The sequence below is a fragment of the Leptodactylus fuscus genome, unplaced genomic scaffold, assembly GCF_031893055.1.
Source record: "Leptodactylus fuscus isolate aLepFus1 unplaced genomic scaffold, aLepFus1.hap2 HAP2_SCAFFOLD_230, whole genome shotgun sequence".
In the NCBI taxonomy this organism is placed as follows: Eukaryota; Metazoa; Chordata; class Amphibia; order Anura; family Leptodactylidae; genus Leptodactylus; species Leptodactylus fuscus.
Genome location: NW_027440253.1, coordinates 25,014 through 42,038, shown reverse-complemented (window position 1 = coordinate 42,038; position 17,025 = coordinate 25,014). Strand labels below are relative to the sequence as shown.

Here is a 17,025-nt window from a genome sequence, read left to right as displayed (position 1 = left end):
GGCCGCGGGAGTCGTGACCGATGTCAGGAGGGGGCCGCGGGAGACGTGACCGATGTCAGGAGGGGGCCGCGGGAGACGTGACCGATGTCAGGAGGGGGCCGCGGGAGACGTGACCGATGCCAGGAGGGGGCCGCGGGAGTCGTGACCGATGTCAGGAGGGGGCCGCGGGAGACGTGACCGATGTCAGGAGGGGGCCGCGGGAGACGTGACCGCCGCCAGGAGGGGGCCGCGGGAGTCGTGACCGCCGCCAGGAGGGGGCTGCGGGAGTCGTGACCGCCGCCAGGAGGGGGCTGCGGGAGTCGTGACCGATGTCAGGAGGGGGCCACGGGAGTCGTGACCGATGCCAGGAGGGGGCCGCGGGAGTCGTGACCGCCGCCAGGAGGGGGCCGCGGGAGACGTGACCGATGCCAGGAGGGGGCCACGGGAGTCGTGACCGATGTCAGGAGGGGGCCGCGGGAGACGTGACCACCGCCAGGAGGGGGCCGCGGGAGTCGTGACCGCCGCCAGGAGGGGGCCGCGGGAGTCGTGACCGATGCCAGGAGGGGGCCGCGGGAGTCGTGACCGCCGCCAGGAGGGGGCCGCGGGAGACGTGACCGCCGCCAGGAGGGGGCCGCGGGAGTCGTGACCGATGCCAGGAGGGGGCCGCGGGAGTCGTGACCGCCGCCAGGAGGGGGCCGCGGGAGACGTGACCGCCGCCAGGAGGGGGCCGCGGGAGTCGTGACCGATGCCAGGAGGGGGCCGCGGGAGGGGGGACTTAAAGAGGAAGAATCTGCTGTTTTTTTTTCTAAATTCACCGAATTTCCAAGTGGGCGGGAACCTTTTGCTTTTCTATGAGACAATTTAAGGAGAATCAGTGCTAGTTCACACGTAGAAGGGGTGCACGGATTTTAGAGACCCCCAATAGTGCGAGTTAATGGCGGGGATCTCATGAAGTCTATTATTTAGGATTTTCTAGGAGGATTCTTTAAGAACCCCCAAGGAGGCGGAGCACTGGAGGCGGAGCAATCCTATTCATATAGTTAGTATAACCACAGCGGCAGCGTTGCGAGGCCGGATTTCGCTGTGTCGTTTCTGCAGTGCTGCGGTTTTATTACCTATTGTGACCGGCAGTCGAAACACCCCCGCTGCTCCCCTCCTCTTCATGCCCCTTCCCTCCTGGAGTGCAGCTCTGGATGTGACTAGAGTAGGGCTCCATTCACACATTAACCTTCCAGGGTCCTAGAATTGTGGCCTGGCGTCTCTTAGGTGCTGTGGCCCCTGGACGGCACTGAGCAGACCCCGGGCCCTCCTGTCCCTCTGAGATAAGGCGATGCTATAGGTGGGTCAGTCACATGCAGGGGCGGCGGGGGCCCCGGGGCGGGGGAGCTCATGCACGTCGCCCATCTCACTTTTTTTCATATTTATGCCCAGTTACAGAAAAACAAATGAAAAAAAAAAATGTGAAAAACGTGGGAGAGGCAAAGAAAAGCCGAAACGGCGGGAGGCAGAGGGTTAACCCTTGTCAGCGTCCAGGCCAGTAATGGCGTCCTCCTGAGCGCTGCAGCGATGGCGGTCACATGACATACCAGCACCGCAACCTCATGGACTATGATGGCGTCGGACCGCCCACCGTGACTGGGTCTCTGGGGCAGGGGTCTTGTTGCTCTGGATGTGACTGGAGTCCTGAACAAGATTCACACGGAAAACAAAAAATTCTTTTAAAAATCCAGCAAAAATGGTCGGAGAGAACGGAGGAGCGGTCAGTCGTATGCGGGGGCGGGGTAGATCACAGTAGATCCCGCCGCAGCGGATCCCCTCATCCCTTACAATCTTCTCATGACGGCTGGTGGGCTGAGGCCCCCACAATGTGCAGAGTCCAGGGGGCGCTATCCCCTGGCTGGCCGAGGCGGCGGCTTCCCAATATCCACTGTGATGTTGGTGTACATGGGGTATTTGGCAAAGTGGATGAGCTGGTAGTGCAGGCTGTGGATCCCGTCCTTCTTCATCGTCACCTTCGTGTTCTGGATCTTTGTGAACCTGGAGCGAGCAAAGAAAACAGGTCAGAACCGAAACGGAAGTCGTGGTCACACAGACAGCTGCATCCAAGGGTCAGTGCGGCCAGTGGGGTGGTCAGTCTGGCGGTCAGTGGAGTCGGTCTGGCGGTCAGTGGAGTCGGTCTGGCGGTCAGTGCAACCAGAGGTATACAGTCATGGCCAAAAGTTCTGAGAATGCCACAAATCTCCTCTTGTCACATGATCTGCTCCCTCTGGTTTCTGTGTGTTGTCAGATGTTTTTATCACATACAGAAATAGAATTGCAATCATATTCTGAGTAATAAAAGCTTATAGTGACAGTTAGAAGGAGTTAGTGCAGCGGTGTAATATTTGCAGTGTTGCCCCTTCTTCTTCTTCAGGACCTCTGCAATTCTCCCTGGCAGCTCTCAATCACCTTCTGGACCAAATCCTGACTGATAGCCGTCCATTCTTGCACAATCAATGCTTGCATTTTGTCAGAATTTGTAGGTTCTTGTTTGTCCAGCCGTCTCTTGATGATTGACCACAAGTTCTCAATGGGATTAAGATCTGGGGAGTTTCCAGGCCATGGACCCAAAATCTCTCTGTTTTGTTCCCTGAGCCATTTAGTTCTCCCCTTTGCTTTATGGCAAGGTGCTCCATCATGCTGGAGAAGGCATTGTTGGTGGCCAAACTGCTCTTGGACGGTTGGGAGAAGTTGCTCTTGGAGGACATTCTGGTCCCATTCTTTATTCATGGCTGTGTTTTTAGGCAAGACTGTGAGAGAGCCGATTCCCTTGGCGGAGAAGCCACCCCACACATGAATGGTTTCAGGACGCTTTACAGTTGGCATGAGACAAGACTGGTGGTAGCGCTCACCTCCTCTTCTCCCAATAAGCTGTTTTCCAGATGTCCCAAACAATCGAAAAGGGGATTCATCAGAGAAAATGACTTTCCCCCAGTCCTCAGCAGTCCACTCCCTGGACCTTCTGCAGAATATCAGTCTGTCCCTGATGGTTTTTCTGGAGAGAAGTGGCTTCTTTGCTGCCCTCCTTGAGACCAGGCCTTGCTCCAAGAGTCTCCGCAGTCTCACAGTGCGTGCAGATGCACTCACACCTGCCTGCTGCCATTCCTGAGCAAGCTCTGCACTGCTGGTAGCCCAATCCCGCAGCTGAAACACTTTTAAGAGACGGTCCTGGCACTTGCTGGTCTTTCTTGGGCGCCCTGGAGCCTTTTTGCCAACAATGGAACCTCTCTCCTTGAAGTTCTTGATGATGCGATAGATTGGTGACTGAGGTGCAATCTTTCTAGCTGCGATACTCTTCCCTGTTAGGCCATTTTTGTGCAGTGCAATGATGACTGCACGCGTTTCTTTAGAGATAACCATGGGTAACAGAAGACAAACAATGATGCCAAGCACCAGCCTCCTTTTACAGTGTCCAGTGGTGTCATTCTTACTTAATCATGACAGATTGATCTCCAGTCCTGTCCTCATCAACACCCACACCTGTGTTACTGGAGCAATCACTGAAACCATGTTAGCTGGTCCTTTTAAGGCAGGGCTGCAATGATGTTGAAATGTGTTTTGGGGATAAAGTTCATTTTCTAGGCAAATATTGACTTTGCAAGTAATTGCTGTTCAGCTGATCACTCTTTATAACATTCTGGAGTATCTGCAAATTGTCATCAGGAAAACGGAAGCCGTAGACTTTGTAACAATTACTATTTGTAGCATTCTCAGAACTTTTGGCCATGACTGTACATTTTCTGCACTCTTACACATGTCACATGTATACTCTACCTTTATGGTGTAACTGAGCGATATATTAACCACCACACTGACCCCTCAGGACGCACTGAGCGCTATACTGAACCCTCCGATCACAATGACCTCACTGACCGGTACACTGCTGTTATATGTGGAAGCTCTATAATGTCACTGTCTGACACCTATAGATACAGACACAGGTCAGGGTCTGGCAGACTTACTGACAATTTCCATTAACAACCAGCATGACTGTGAGTTCAGCTCTGGAGCAAAAGAACCTTACAGGAGCTGCACTGCTGCATGGTGTGTACGCACGTCAGGGAGGCGGGGCTTACCGCTGGGGGTTGGGCTCATTGTGCTTATCACGCTCGTGTTTGATCATTCGGTAACGACCGATGCGAATATCAGGTCTGGAAACCTTCATCCCATTCAATGTGATCCTGGGGACAAGAGAGATGTGTAAGAGCCATTATGTATGGAGAGTATAGGGTCACCCTGTATACATCACCAGGAGGAGAGGTATGGAGAGTATAGGGTCACCCTGTATACATCACCAGGAGGGGAGGTATGGAGAGTATAGGGTCACCCTGTATACATCACCAGGAGGAGAGGTATAGAGAGTATAGGGTCACCCTGTATACATCACCAGGAGGAGAGGTATGGAGAGTATAGGGTCACCCTGTATACATCACCAGGAGGAGAGGTATAGAGAGTATAGGGTCACCCTGTATACATCACCAGGAGGAGAGGTATAGAGAGTATAGGGTCACCCTGTATACATCACCAGGAGAAGTATGGAGAGTATAGGGTCACCCTGTATACATCACCAGGAGAAGTATGGAGAGTATAGGGTCACCCTGTATACATCACCAGGAGGAGAGGTATGGAGAGTATAGGGTCACCCTGTATACATCACCAGGAGGAGAGGTATAGAGAGTATAGGGTCACCCTGTATACATCACCAGGAGGAGAGGTATGGAGAGTATAGGGTCACCCTGTATACATCACCAGGAGGAGAGGTATGGAGAGTATAGGGTCACCCTGTATACATCACCAGGAGAGGTATGGAGAGTATAGGGTCACCCTGTATACATCACCAGGAGGAGAGGTATGGAGAGTATAGGGTCACCCTGTATACATCACCAGGAGGAGAGGTATAGAGAGTATAGGGTCACCCTGTATACATCACCAGGAGGAGAGGTATGGAGAGTATAGGGTCACCCTGTATACATCACCAGGAGGAGAGGTATGGAGAGTATAGGGTCACCCTGTATACATCACCAGGAGGAGAGGTATAGAGAGTATAGGGTCACCATGTATACATCACCAGGAGAGGTATGGAGAATATAGGGACACCCTGTATACATCACCAGGAGGAGAGGTATAGAGAGTATAGGGTCACCCTGTATACATCACCAGGAGGAGAGGTATGGAGAGTATAGGGTCACCCTGTATACATCACCAGGAGGAGAGGTATAGAGAGTATAGGGTCACCCTGTATACATCACCAGGAGGAGAGGTATGGAGAGTATAGGGACACCCTGTATACATCACCAGGAGGAGAGGTATAGAGAGTATAGGGTCACCCTGTATACATCACCAGGAGGAGAGGTATAGAGAGTATAGGGTCACCCTGTATACATCACCAGGAGGAGAGGTATAGAGAGTATAGGGTCACCCTGTATACATCACCAGGAGGAGAGGTATAGAGAGTATAGGGTCACCCTGTATACATCACCAGGAGGAGAGGTATAGAGAGTATAGGGTCACCCTGTATACATCACCAGGAGGAGAGGTATGGAGAGTATAGGGTCACCCTGTATACATCACCAGGAGGAGAGGTATAGAGAGTATAGGGTCACCCTGTATACATCACCAGGAGGAGAGGTATAGAGAGTATAGGGTCACCCTGTATACATCACCAGGAGAGGTATAGAGAGTATAGGGTCACCCTGTATACATCACCAGGAGAAGTATGGAGAGTATAGGGTCACCCTGTATACATCACCAGGAGGAGAGGTATAGAGAGTATAGGGTCACCATGTATACATCACCAGGAGGAGAGGTATAGAGAGTATAGGGTCACCCTGTATACATCACCAGGAGGAGAGGTATAGAGAGTATAGGGTCACCCTGTATACATCACCAGGAGGAGAGGTATAGAGAGTATAGGGTCACCCTGTATACATCACCAGGAGGAGAGGTATAGAGAGTATAGGGTCACCCTGTATACATCACCAGGAGGAGAGGTATAGAGAGTATAGGGTCACCCTGTATACATCACCAGGAGGAGAGGTATAGAGAGTATAGGGTCACCCTGTATACATCACCAGGAGAGGTATGGAGAGTATAGGGTCACCCTGTATACATCACCAGGAGGAGAGGTATGGAGAGTATAGGGTCACCCTGTATACATCACCAGGAGAGGTATGGAGAGTATAGGGTCACCCTGTATACATCACCAGGAGGAGAGGTATAGAGAGTATAGGGTCACCCTGTATACATCACCAGGAGGAGAGGTATGGAGAGTATAGGGTCACCCTGTATACATCACCAGGAGGAGAGGTATAGAGAGTATAGGGTCACCCTGTATACATCACCAGGAGGAGAGGTATGGAGAGTATAGGGTCACCCTGTATACATCACCAGGAGGAGAGGTATAGAGAGTATAGGGTCACCCTGTATACATCACCAGGAGGAGAGGTATGGAGAGTATAGGGACACCCTGTATACATCACCAGGAGGAGAGGTATAGAGAGTATAGGGTCACCCTGTATACATCACCAGGAGGAGAGGTATGGAGAGTATAGGGTCACCCTGTATACATCACCAGGAGGAGAGGTATAGAGAGTATAGGGTCACCCTGTATACATCACCAGGAGGAGAGGTATGGAGAGTATAGGGTCACCCTGTATACATCACCAGGAGAGGTATGGAGAGTATAGGGTCACCCTGTATACATCACCAGGAGGAGAGGTATGGAGAGTATAGGGTCACCCTGTATACATCACCAGGAGGAGAGGTATAGAGAGTATAGGGTCACCCTGTATACATCACCAGGAGGAGAGGTATGGAGAGTATAGGGTCACCCTGTATACATCACCAGGAGAGGTATGGAGAGTATAGGGTCACCCTGTATACATCACCAGGAGGAGAGGTATGGAGAGTATAGGGTCACCCTGTATACATCACCAGGAGGAGAGGTATGGAGAGTATAGGGTCACCCTGTATACATCACCAGGAGGAGAGGTATAGAGAGTATAGGGTCACCCTGTATACATCACCAGGAGGAGAGGTATAGAGAGTATAGGGTCACCCTGTATACATCACCAGGAGAGGTATAGAGAGTATAGGGTCACCCTGTATACATCACCAGGAGGAGAGGTATAGAGAGTATAGGGTCACCCTGTATACATCACCAGGAGAGGTATGGAGAGTATAGGGTCACCCTGTATACATCACCAGGAGGAGAGGTATGGAGAGTATAGGGTCACCCTGTATACATCACCAGGAGGAGAGGTATGGAGAGTATAGGGTCACCCTGTATACATCACCAGGAGGAGAGGTATAGAGAGTATAGGGTCACCCTGTATACATCACCAGGAGGAGAGGTATGGAGAGTATAGGGACACCCTGTATACATCACCAGGAGGAGAGGTATGGAGAGTATAGGGACACCCTGTATACATCACCAGGAGGAGAGGTATGGAGAGTATAGGGTCACCCTGTATACATCACCAGGAGAGGTATAGAGAGTATAGGGTCACCCTGTATACATCACCAGGAGGAGAGGTATGGAGAGTATAGGGTCACCCTGTATACATCACCAGGAGGAGAGGTATAGAGAGTACAGGGTCACCCTGTATACATCACCAGGAGGAGAGGTATAGAGAGTATAGGGTCACCCTGTATACATCACCAGGAGGAGAGGTATGGAGAGTATAGGGTCACCCTGTATACATCACCAGGAGGAGAGGTATGGAGAGTATAGGGTCACCCTGTATACATCACCAGGAGAGGTATAGAGAGTATAGGGTCACCCTGTATACATCACCAGGAGGAGAGGTATAGAGAGTATAGGGTCACCCTGTATACATCACTAGGAGAGGTATGGAGAGTATAGGGTCACCCTGTATACATCACCAGGAGGAGAGGTATAGAGAGTATAGGGTCACCATGTATACATCACCAGGAGGAGAGGTATAGAGAGTATAGGGTCACCCTGTATACATCACCAGGAGGAGAGGTATGGAGAGTATAGGGTCACCCTGTATACATCACCAGGAGAGGTATAGAGAGTATAGGGTCACCCTGTATACATCACCAGGAGGAGAGGTATAGAGAGTATAGGGTCACCCTGTATACATCACCAGGAGGAGAGGTATAGAGAGTATAGGGTCACCCTGTATACATCACCAGGAGGAGAGGTATGGAGAGTATAGGGTCACCCTGTATACATCACCAGGAGAGGTATAGAGAGTATAGGGTCACCCTGTATACATCACCAGGAGGAGAGGTATAGAGAGTATAGGGTCACCCTGTATACATCACCAGGAGAGGTATGGAGAGTATAGGGTCACCCTGTATACATCACCAGGAGGAGAGGTATAGAGAGTATAGGGTCACCCTGTATACATCACCAGGAGGAGAGGTATGGAGAGTATAGGGTCACCCTGTATACATCACCAGGAGGAGAGGTATGGAGAGTATAGGGTCACCCTGTATACATCACCAGGAGGAGAGGTATGGAGAGTATAGGATCACCCTGTATACATCACCAGGAGGAGAGGTATGGAGAGTATAGGGTCACCCTGTATACATCACCAGGAGAGGTATAGAGAGTATAGGATCACCCTGTATACATCACCAGGAGGAGAGGTATGGAGAGTATAGGGTCACCCTGTATACATCACCAGGAGGAGAGGTATAGAGAGTATAGGGTCACCCTGTATACATCACCAGGAGGAGAGGTATGGAGAGTATAGGGTCACCCTGTATACATCACCAGGAGGAGAGGTATAGAGAGTATTGGGTCACCCTGTATACATCACCAGGAGGAGAGGTATAGAGAGTATAGGGTCACCCTGTATACATCACCAGGAGAGGTATAGAGAGTATAGGGTCACCCTGTATACATCACCAGGAGGAGAGGTATGGAGAGTATAGGGTCACCCTGTATACATCACCAGGAGGAGAGGTATAGAGAGTATAGGGTCACCATGTATACATCACCAGGAGAGGTATGGAGAATATAGGGACACCCTGTATACATCACCAGGAGGAGAGGTATAGAGAGTATAGGGTCACCCTGTATACATCACCAGGAGGAGAGGTATGGAGAGTATAGGGTCACCCTGTATACATCACCAGGAGGAGAGGTATAGAGAGTATAGGGTCACCCTGTATACATCACCAGGAGGAGAGGTGTGGAGAGTATAGGGACACCCTGTATACATCACCAGGAGGAGAGGTGTGGAGAGTATAGGGACACCCTGTATACATCACCAGGAGGAGAGGTGTGGAGAGTATAGGGTCACCCTGTATACATCACCAGGAGGAGAGGTGTGGAGAGTATAGGGACACCCTGTATACATCACCAGGAGGAGAGGTATAGAGAGTATAGGGTCACCCTGTATACATCAGTATGTTTGGTGTCATGTGACATGGGCGGTTCGGCACCTGTTGTAGATGTCGTCGTCTTCTCCTCCCCACCCCCAGTACTCGTTGGGGAAACCATTAATCTTCATGAACTGCGACTTACTCAGACCGGAAACTCCCCCGAAATACCCGGCATATGGGAGCCTGTAAGAAGGAGGAAACCATCAGCAGTCAGGAGGCGTCTACACACACACACACACACATATATATATATACTGCTCTTCCTGGAAAACTGGCTGACAACCACTGGAAGAGTTCCCACTCAGGTTGTCACCCAGCTTACCCAGACTCCTGATAAGTTCAGGTGACTCGCGCCTCGCCTATGTTATGGAGGGGATCCGCCGGGTCACTTCTTATCCTGCGGCCTGGGCCTCTGCTTTTACCAGTGTCGAGTGGACTTGTACATGGGCTCTCCTCAGGGCCATGGGGTTTGGGGTGTTTAACGTACGTTCAATTGGGCCAGACTGCGGGGGAATGGGGCGTACAATTGGGCAGGGTCACCCGGCAGGGTTGCCTACGGTCTCCCTTATTATTTGCCCTGGCTATGGACCCCGTAGCCCTCATTCTGCGGGGCGCTTGGGATTTTGTGGGCAATATGGTGACCTAGAAGTATCGTTGTATGGCGATGCTTTTATATGGGGGGGGGGGGGGTGACTTCCTCGCTGCCACGGGTAACGGCTACAATACAGGATTTTGGGGCTCGGTCTGGACTCCGAATACATTGGGACACATTGGTCTTGTTAGCGCAGGTAGACTCCCCTAACTATCTGGGGGTGGGTGGTGGGATCTGCCAGACCGGGGTCCTTTATGTCCCTTCATAACCAAATGCCAGGTGACGTGGACTCTGGCGCGAGCAGCGGGGGGCGCTGTAACTTATGCCACCACTCTTATATCTCCTCCCTAATTCTCCAGGGCGGACACCAATCTAATACTCTAGGAATAAAGACTCCTGAGAAGTCAGTCCCAGAGGGGTGAAGATGGCGGACAGCGCCCCCCAGCCGTTATTACCGGAAGCCAAATTTATCCATGGCGATGGCGAAGTGTCGCGGCTGCTCGTAGCAGTGATAGAGGTTCCGGTCGTCCATGGGGATGAGATCGACGTCACTGAAGATAAAGCAGTCGTATTCGGCGTCCTTCAGCGCCTCCAGGAATCCGATATTCAGGAGTTTCGCCCGATTGAAGGTCTCCTCTCCGAACTGCAAGAACAAACCAAGGGTCAGCCTGACAGCCCTGCAGAACCTCACCCCCGAGCAGTGTTCATCCTGAGCTCTCTGGTTCATGAACGTAATGCAAGGACTACAGTACAGACTGACACAGAGGGATATTATTCTACATACTATCTGGGGCTCTGTCTGAGGCCGGGGACAGGTGAACAACCATAAAGGCAAAAGGCTTGTGGGGCCGCAGTCCGGGGGCCACATACAGGGGACAGATCTGCAGGACTCCTCCAACGTTACATGCGCCATAGCGGCAAGAATCTCCACATGACAGGCTGAGCACGCAGGGAGCGAGAGAAACACGGAGTGAATGGAGCGCCAGCTGTGGGAGGAGCCAGCACGGTGGGAGGAGCCAGCGCTGATCACATGACCGCCATACACCGCTGTGGGAGGAGCCAGCGCTGATCACATGTCCGCCATACACCACAATGGGAGGAGCCAGCACTGATCACATGACCCCAATACACCGCTGTGGGAGGAGCCAGCACTGATCACATGACCCCCGTACACCACTATGGGAGGAGCCAGCGCTGATCACATGACCCCAATACACCGCTGTGGGGGAGCCAACGCTGATCACATGACCAAACACCGCTATGAGAGGAGCCAGCGCTGATGACATGACCCCAATACACCGCTGTGGGAGGAGCCAGCACTGATCACATGACCCCCGTACACCGCTATGGGAGGAGCCAGCGCTGATGACATGACCCCAATACACCGCTGTGGGAGGAGCCAGCGCTGATCACATGACCCCCGTACACCGCTGTGGGAGGAGCCAGCGCTGATGACATGACCCCAATACACCGCTGTGGGAGGAGCCAGCACTGATCACATGACCCCCGTACACCACTATGGGAGGAGCCAGCGCTGATCACATGACCCCCGTACACCACTATGGGAGGAGCCAGCGCTGATCACATGACCAAACACCGCTATGAGAGGAGCCAGCGCTGATCACATGACCCCCGTACACCGCTGTGGGAGGAGCCAGCGCTGATCACATGACCCCTGTACACCGCTGTGGGAGGAGCCAGCGCTGATCACATGACCCCCGTACACCGCTGTGGGAGGAGCCAGCGCTGATCACATGACCCCCGTACACCGCTGTGGGAGGAGCCAGCGCTGATCACATGACCCCTGTACACCGCTGTGGGAGGAGCCAGCGCTGATCACATGACCCCTGTACACCGCTGTGGGAGGAGCCAGCGCTGATCACATGACCCCCGTACACCGCTCACCTGATTAATGATGTAGATGCCGTACTCCACCTTCTGGCGGCGCAGGATGGGGTGTAGGTAGTGCAGCCAGTATTTGAGGTGATGGTCCCGGTGTCGGAACGGAATGATAATGGCCACTCTCTCTTTCGGCTGGCAATCCGTGGGCGTGTATCTGCCGCCCTCCGTCACGTCGGGGTTCTCTCGCTGCACCCGCTCCATACTCATCGGGGAACTAAACTCAATCAAGAGGCGGCCGACTGGAAGGAGAGAGGAAGACAATGAGGGACAATCACACCCAACATGGACCTTGTGCTCATCACATTCACTTCATACCTGAACAGAATGCCAGACCGACAGTGAAGACTGACACAAACTAAACTGCAAGCAGAGTTGGGGATGACTAATGGCTGGTTCTCTACAAGGACTGCTACCCAACTTTTCATGCACCCTGAATGGCAAATACATCTCAAATGTCCCGTTTCTTCCAGCATTTTCCTTCCTTTATAGGTCGGTCATCACTGTAGTCCTAAGATTCTGTTCATGAAGAGAGCGACGAGCCAAGGATTGATACGGGCTATATAATATATATATCCGCCCGGTGCCTCACACCTCCTCCATTTCCCTCCGACATGGGTTTCCGGTGAGCGCCGCATCATGTGATGAAATCACGCCACGAGATGGTCTGCGCTGACACACTATAACGGACCCTCAGCTGTGGCGACAACACAACCAACATTCAGCTGGTAAAGTTGGATGAGAAACTGAAAAGCCGACTGCGCGGCGTCACTGCAGGAGGATGAGGGTCAGCAGGACACGTCAGGAGCCTGGAAAAGCTGGGTGGAATGCAAAATGGCCATCTCTATAAGCCCAGCTCTCCTACACCTCCCTGAATCATGGGCCATCCCGTCACGGGAATTGCTATTCAGAAACCTAAGAAAGCGGAGTGGCACTCTTCAGGATCCTTTAACAATCCCCAGATACCCAGCTTTCCTATATTCATGAATGGCAGCTCTACTGGTTATACAACTATACGCTTGTGGGAAATTGTATCCTTAGACCTCCCATTCCAGAGTCCAAGAAAGCTGGGTGATGACATGTGGTAGATGTTACTTACAGAGGGCTGCCCGATGCCCCAGAGAGCCCAAGTACGGGGCAACAGGAATGGCCACAACCAATGATACCCTCTAGTCACCTCCAGAGCTGCAGTCACTATTCTGCTGTTACATCATGTCTTATACTCCAGTCACCTCCAGAGCTGCAGTCACTATTCTGCTGTTACATCAGGTCTTATACTCCAGTCACCTCCGGAGCTGCAGTCACTATTCTGCTGTTACATCAGGTCTTATACTCCAGTCACCTCCAGAGCTGCAGTCACTATTCTGCTGTTACATCAGGTCTTATACTCCAGTCACATCCAGAGCTGCAGTCACTATTCTGCTGTTACATCAGGTCTTATACTCCAGTCACATCTAGAGCTGCAGTCACTATTCTGTCACATCAGGTCTTATACTCCAGTCACCTCCAGAGCTGCAGTCACTATTCTGCTGTTACATCAGGTCTTATACTCCAGTCACCTCCGGAGCTGCAGTCACTATTCTGCTGTTACATCAGGTCTTATACTCCAGTCACCTCCAGAGCTGCAGTCACTATTCTGCTGTTACATCAGGTCTTATACTCCAGTCACATCCAGAGCTGCACTCACTATTCTGCTGTACATCAGGTCTTATACTCCAGTCACCTCCAGAGCTGCAGTCACTATTCTGCTGTTACATCAGGTCTTATACTCCAGTCACCTCCAGAGCTGCAGTCACTATTCTACTATTACATCAGGTCTTATACTCCAGTCACCTCCAGAGCTGCAGTCACTATTCTGCTGTTACATCAGGTCTTATTCTCCCGTCACCTCCAGAGCTGCAGTCACTATTCTGTCACATCAGGACTTATACTCCAGTCACCTCCAGAGCTGCAGTCACTATTCTGCTGTTACATCAGGTCTTATACTCCAGTCACCTCCAGAGCTGCGGTCACTATTCTGCTCTTACATCATGTCTTATACTCCAGTCACCTCCAGAGCTGCAGTCACTATTCTGCTGTTACATCAGGTCTTATACTCCAGTCACCTCCAAAGATGCAGTCACTATTCTGTCACATCAGGACTTATACTCCAGTCACCTCCAGAGCTGCAGTCACTATTCTGCTGTTACATCAGGTCTTATACTCCAGTCACCTCCAGAGCTGCAGTCACTATTCTGTCACATCAGGACTTATACTCCAGTCACCTCCAGAGCTGCAGTCACTATTCTGTCACATCATGTCTTATACTCCAGTCACCTCCAGAGCTGCAGTCACTATTCTGCTGTTACATCAGGTCTTATACTCCAGTCACCTCCAGAGCTGCAGTCACTATTCTGTCACATCATGTCTTATACTCCAGTCACCTCCAGAGCTGCAGTCACTATTCTGCTGTTACATCATGTCTTATACTCCAGTCACATCCAGAGCTGCAGTCACTATTCTGCTGTCACATCATGTCTTATACTCCAGTCACCTCCAGAGCTGCAGTCACTATTCTGCTATTACATCATGTCTTATACTCCAGTCACCTCCAGAGCTGCAGTCACTATTCTGCTGTCACATCATGTCTAATACTCCAGTCACATCCAGAGCTGCAGTCACTATTCTGCTGTTACATCATGTCTTATACTCCAGTCACCTCCAGAGCTGCAGTCACTATTCTGCTGTTACATCAGGTCTAATACCCCAGTCACCTCCAGAGCTGCAGTCACTATTCTGCTGTTACATCAGGTCTTATACTCCAGTCACCTCCAGAGCTGCAGTCACTATTCTGCTGTTACATCAGGTCTTATACTCCAGTCACACCCAGAGCTGCAGTCACTATTCTGCAGATACATCAGGTCTTATACTCCAGTCACCTCCAGAGCTGCAGTCACTATTCTGCTGTTACATCAGGTCTTATACTCCAGTCACATCTAGAGCTGCAGTCACTATTCTGCTATTACATCAGGTCTTATACTCCAGTCACCTCCAGAGCTGCAGTCACTATTCTGCTGTTACATCAGGTCTTATACTCCAGTCACATCTAGAGCTGCAGTCACTATTCTGCTATTACATCAGGTCTTATACTCCAGTCACCTCCAGAGCTGCAGTCACTATTCTGCTGTTACATCAGGTCTTATACTCCAGTCACATCCAGAGCTGCAGTCACTATTCTGCTGTTACATCAGGTCTTATACCCCAGTCACCTCCAGAGCTGCAGTCACTATTCTGCTATTACATCATGTCTTATACTCCAGTCACATCCAGAGCTGCAGTCACTATTCTGCTGTTACATCATGTCTTATACTCCAGTCACCTCCAGAGCTGCAGTCACTATTCTGCTGTTACATCAGGTCTTATACTCCAGTCACCTCCAGAGCTGCAGTCACTATTCTGCTGTTACATCAGGTCTTATACTCCAGTCACATCCAGAGCTGCAGTCACTATTCTGCTGTCACATCAGGTCTTATACTCCAGTCACCTCCAGAGCTGCAGTCACTATTCTGCTGTTACATCATGTCTAATACTCCAGTCACCTCCAGAGCTGCAGTCACTATTCTGCTGTTACATCATGTCTTATACTCCAGTCACCTCCAGAGCTGCAGTCACTATTCTGCTGTTACATCAGGTCTTATACTCCAGTCACCTCCAGAGCTGCAGTCACTATTCTGCTGTTACATCAGGTCTTATACTCCAGAGCTGCAGTCACTATTCTGCTGTACCATCAGGTCTTATACTCCAGTCACATCCAGAGCTGCAGTCACTATTCTGCTGTTACATCATGTCTTATACTCCAGTCACATCCAGAGCTGCAGTCACTATTCTGCTGTTACATCATGTCTTATACTCCAGTCACCTCCAGAGCTGCAGTCACTATTCTGCTGTCACATCAGGTCTTATACTCCAGTCACCTCCAGAGCTGCAGTCACTATTCTGCTGTTATATCAGGTCTAATACTCCAGTCACCTCCAGAGCTGCAGTCACTATTCTGCCGTTACATCATGTCTTATACTCCAGTCACATCCAGAGCTGTACTCACTATTCTGCTGTTACATAAGGTCTTATACTCCAGTCACCTCCAGAGCTGCAGTCACTATTCTGCTGTCACATCAGGTCTTATACTCCAGTCACATCAAGAGCTGTACTCACTATTCTGCTGTCACATCATGGTTTATACTCCAGTCACCTCCAGAGCTGCACACAGCACAGCTATGACGATCTGTGGCACCCGAGGTAACGCACCCTCAGCTGTGACACTGTAATACTTACCCAGGCCGGGCGGAGAGTCAGGACATGGGGGGAGGGGCCTCTCGGTGACCGTCTGATTAGCATCCATCTTGGCACTAGCCGTGTAGGTCTCGGCGGCGGTGGCGGTGGCGGGGGGGGCGTAGCTGTGGACTGTCCCATTAGGCCTGGTGAAGTTGTAGTAGGGGTGAAGCCGCGAGGAGTTCCTGATAGTGAAACGATTAAAGAAGTCCAAACGCTGAGCGTAGACATCGAAGTAGAGGATCATGATAATGACGAAGTGCACCAAACACAGGAGCAACACCGCCTTACAGATCCGCTCTAGGGTGACGCCCAGCAGCAGTCTGGTCATCTTCTGGGGTGAGGGAGGGCAGACCGGACAACATGTGCCCCCCAGGGGTGGGAGCCCAGCACTGTCCGCAAGTGGTACAAGTCCTGGGGAGACAAAACACGGACATCAGTGCACCTATAGCGGCTGTACATACAGCATTATATACAGGTTATACCGAGTGTACATATAGCATTATATACAGCTTATACCGGCTGTACATATAGCATTATATACAGGTTATACCGGCTGTACATATAGCATTATATACAGGTTATACCGGCTGTACATACAGCATTATATACAGGATATACCGGCTGTACATACAGCATTATATACAGGTTATACCGGCTGTACATACAGCATTATATACAGGTTATACCGGCTGTACATATAGCATTATATACAGGTTATACCGGCTGTACATACAGCATTATACACAGGTTATACCGGCTGTACATACAGCATTATATACAGGTTATACCGGTTGTACATACAGCACTATATACAGGTTATACCGGTTGTACATACAGGATATACC

General features: G+C 51.0%; 1 protein-coding gene across 1 annotated transcript in view; it reads right to left on the bottom strand.

Annotated features, from left to right (window-relative positions):
- Window positions 1-466: 466 nt before the first annotated feature.
- LOC142187394 (beta-1,4-galactosyltransferase 2-like) overlaps window positions 467-17,025 on the bottom strand; it is a 34,859-nt gene continuing 18,300 nt past the window's right edge. Inside the window, exons 2-7 of the mRNA XM_075261599.1 lie at window positions 16,181-16,591; window positions 11,876-12,111; window positions 10,426-10,613; window positions 9,439-9,561; window positions 4,095-4,199; window positions 467-2,016 (exon numbers count right to left, since the gene is read on the bottom strand). Coding sequence (XP_075117700.1) covers window positions 1,866-2,016; window positions 4,095-4,199; window positions 9,439-9,561; window positions 10,426-10,613; window positions 11,876-12,111; window positions 16,181-16,508 — 1,131 coding nt within the window. The 5' untranslated portion in view covers window positions 16,509-16,591 and the 3' untranslated portion in view covers window positions 467-1,865. The remainder of the gene's footprint in view (window positions 2,017-4,094; window positions 4,200-9,438; window positions 9,562-10,425; window positions 10,614-11,875; window positions 12,112-16,180; window positions 16,592-17,025) is intronic.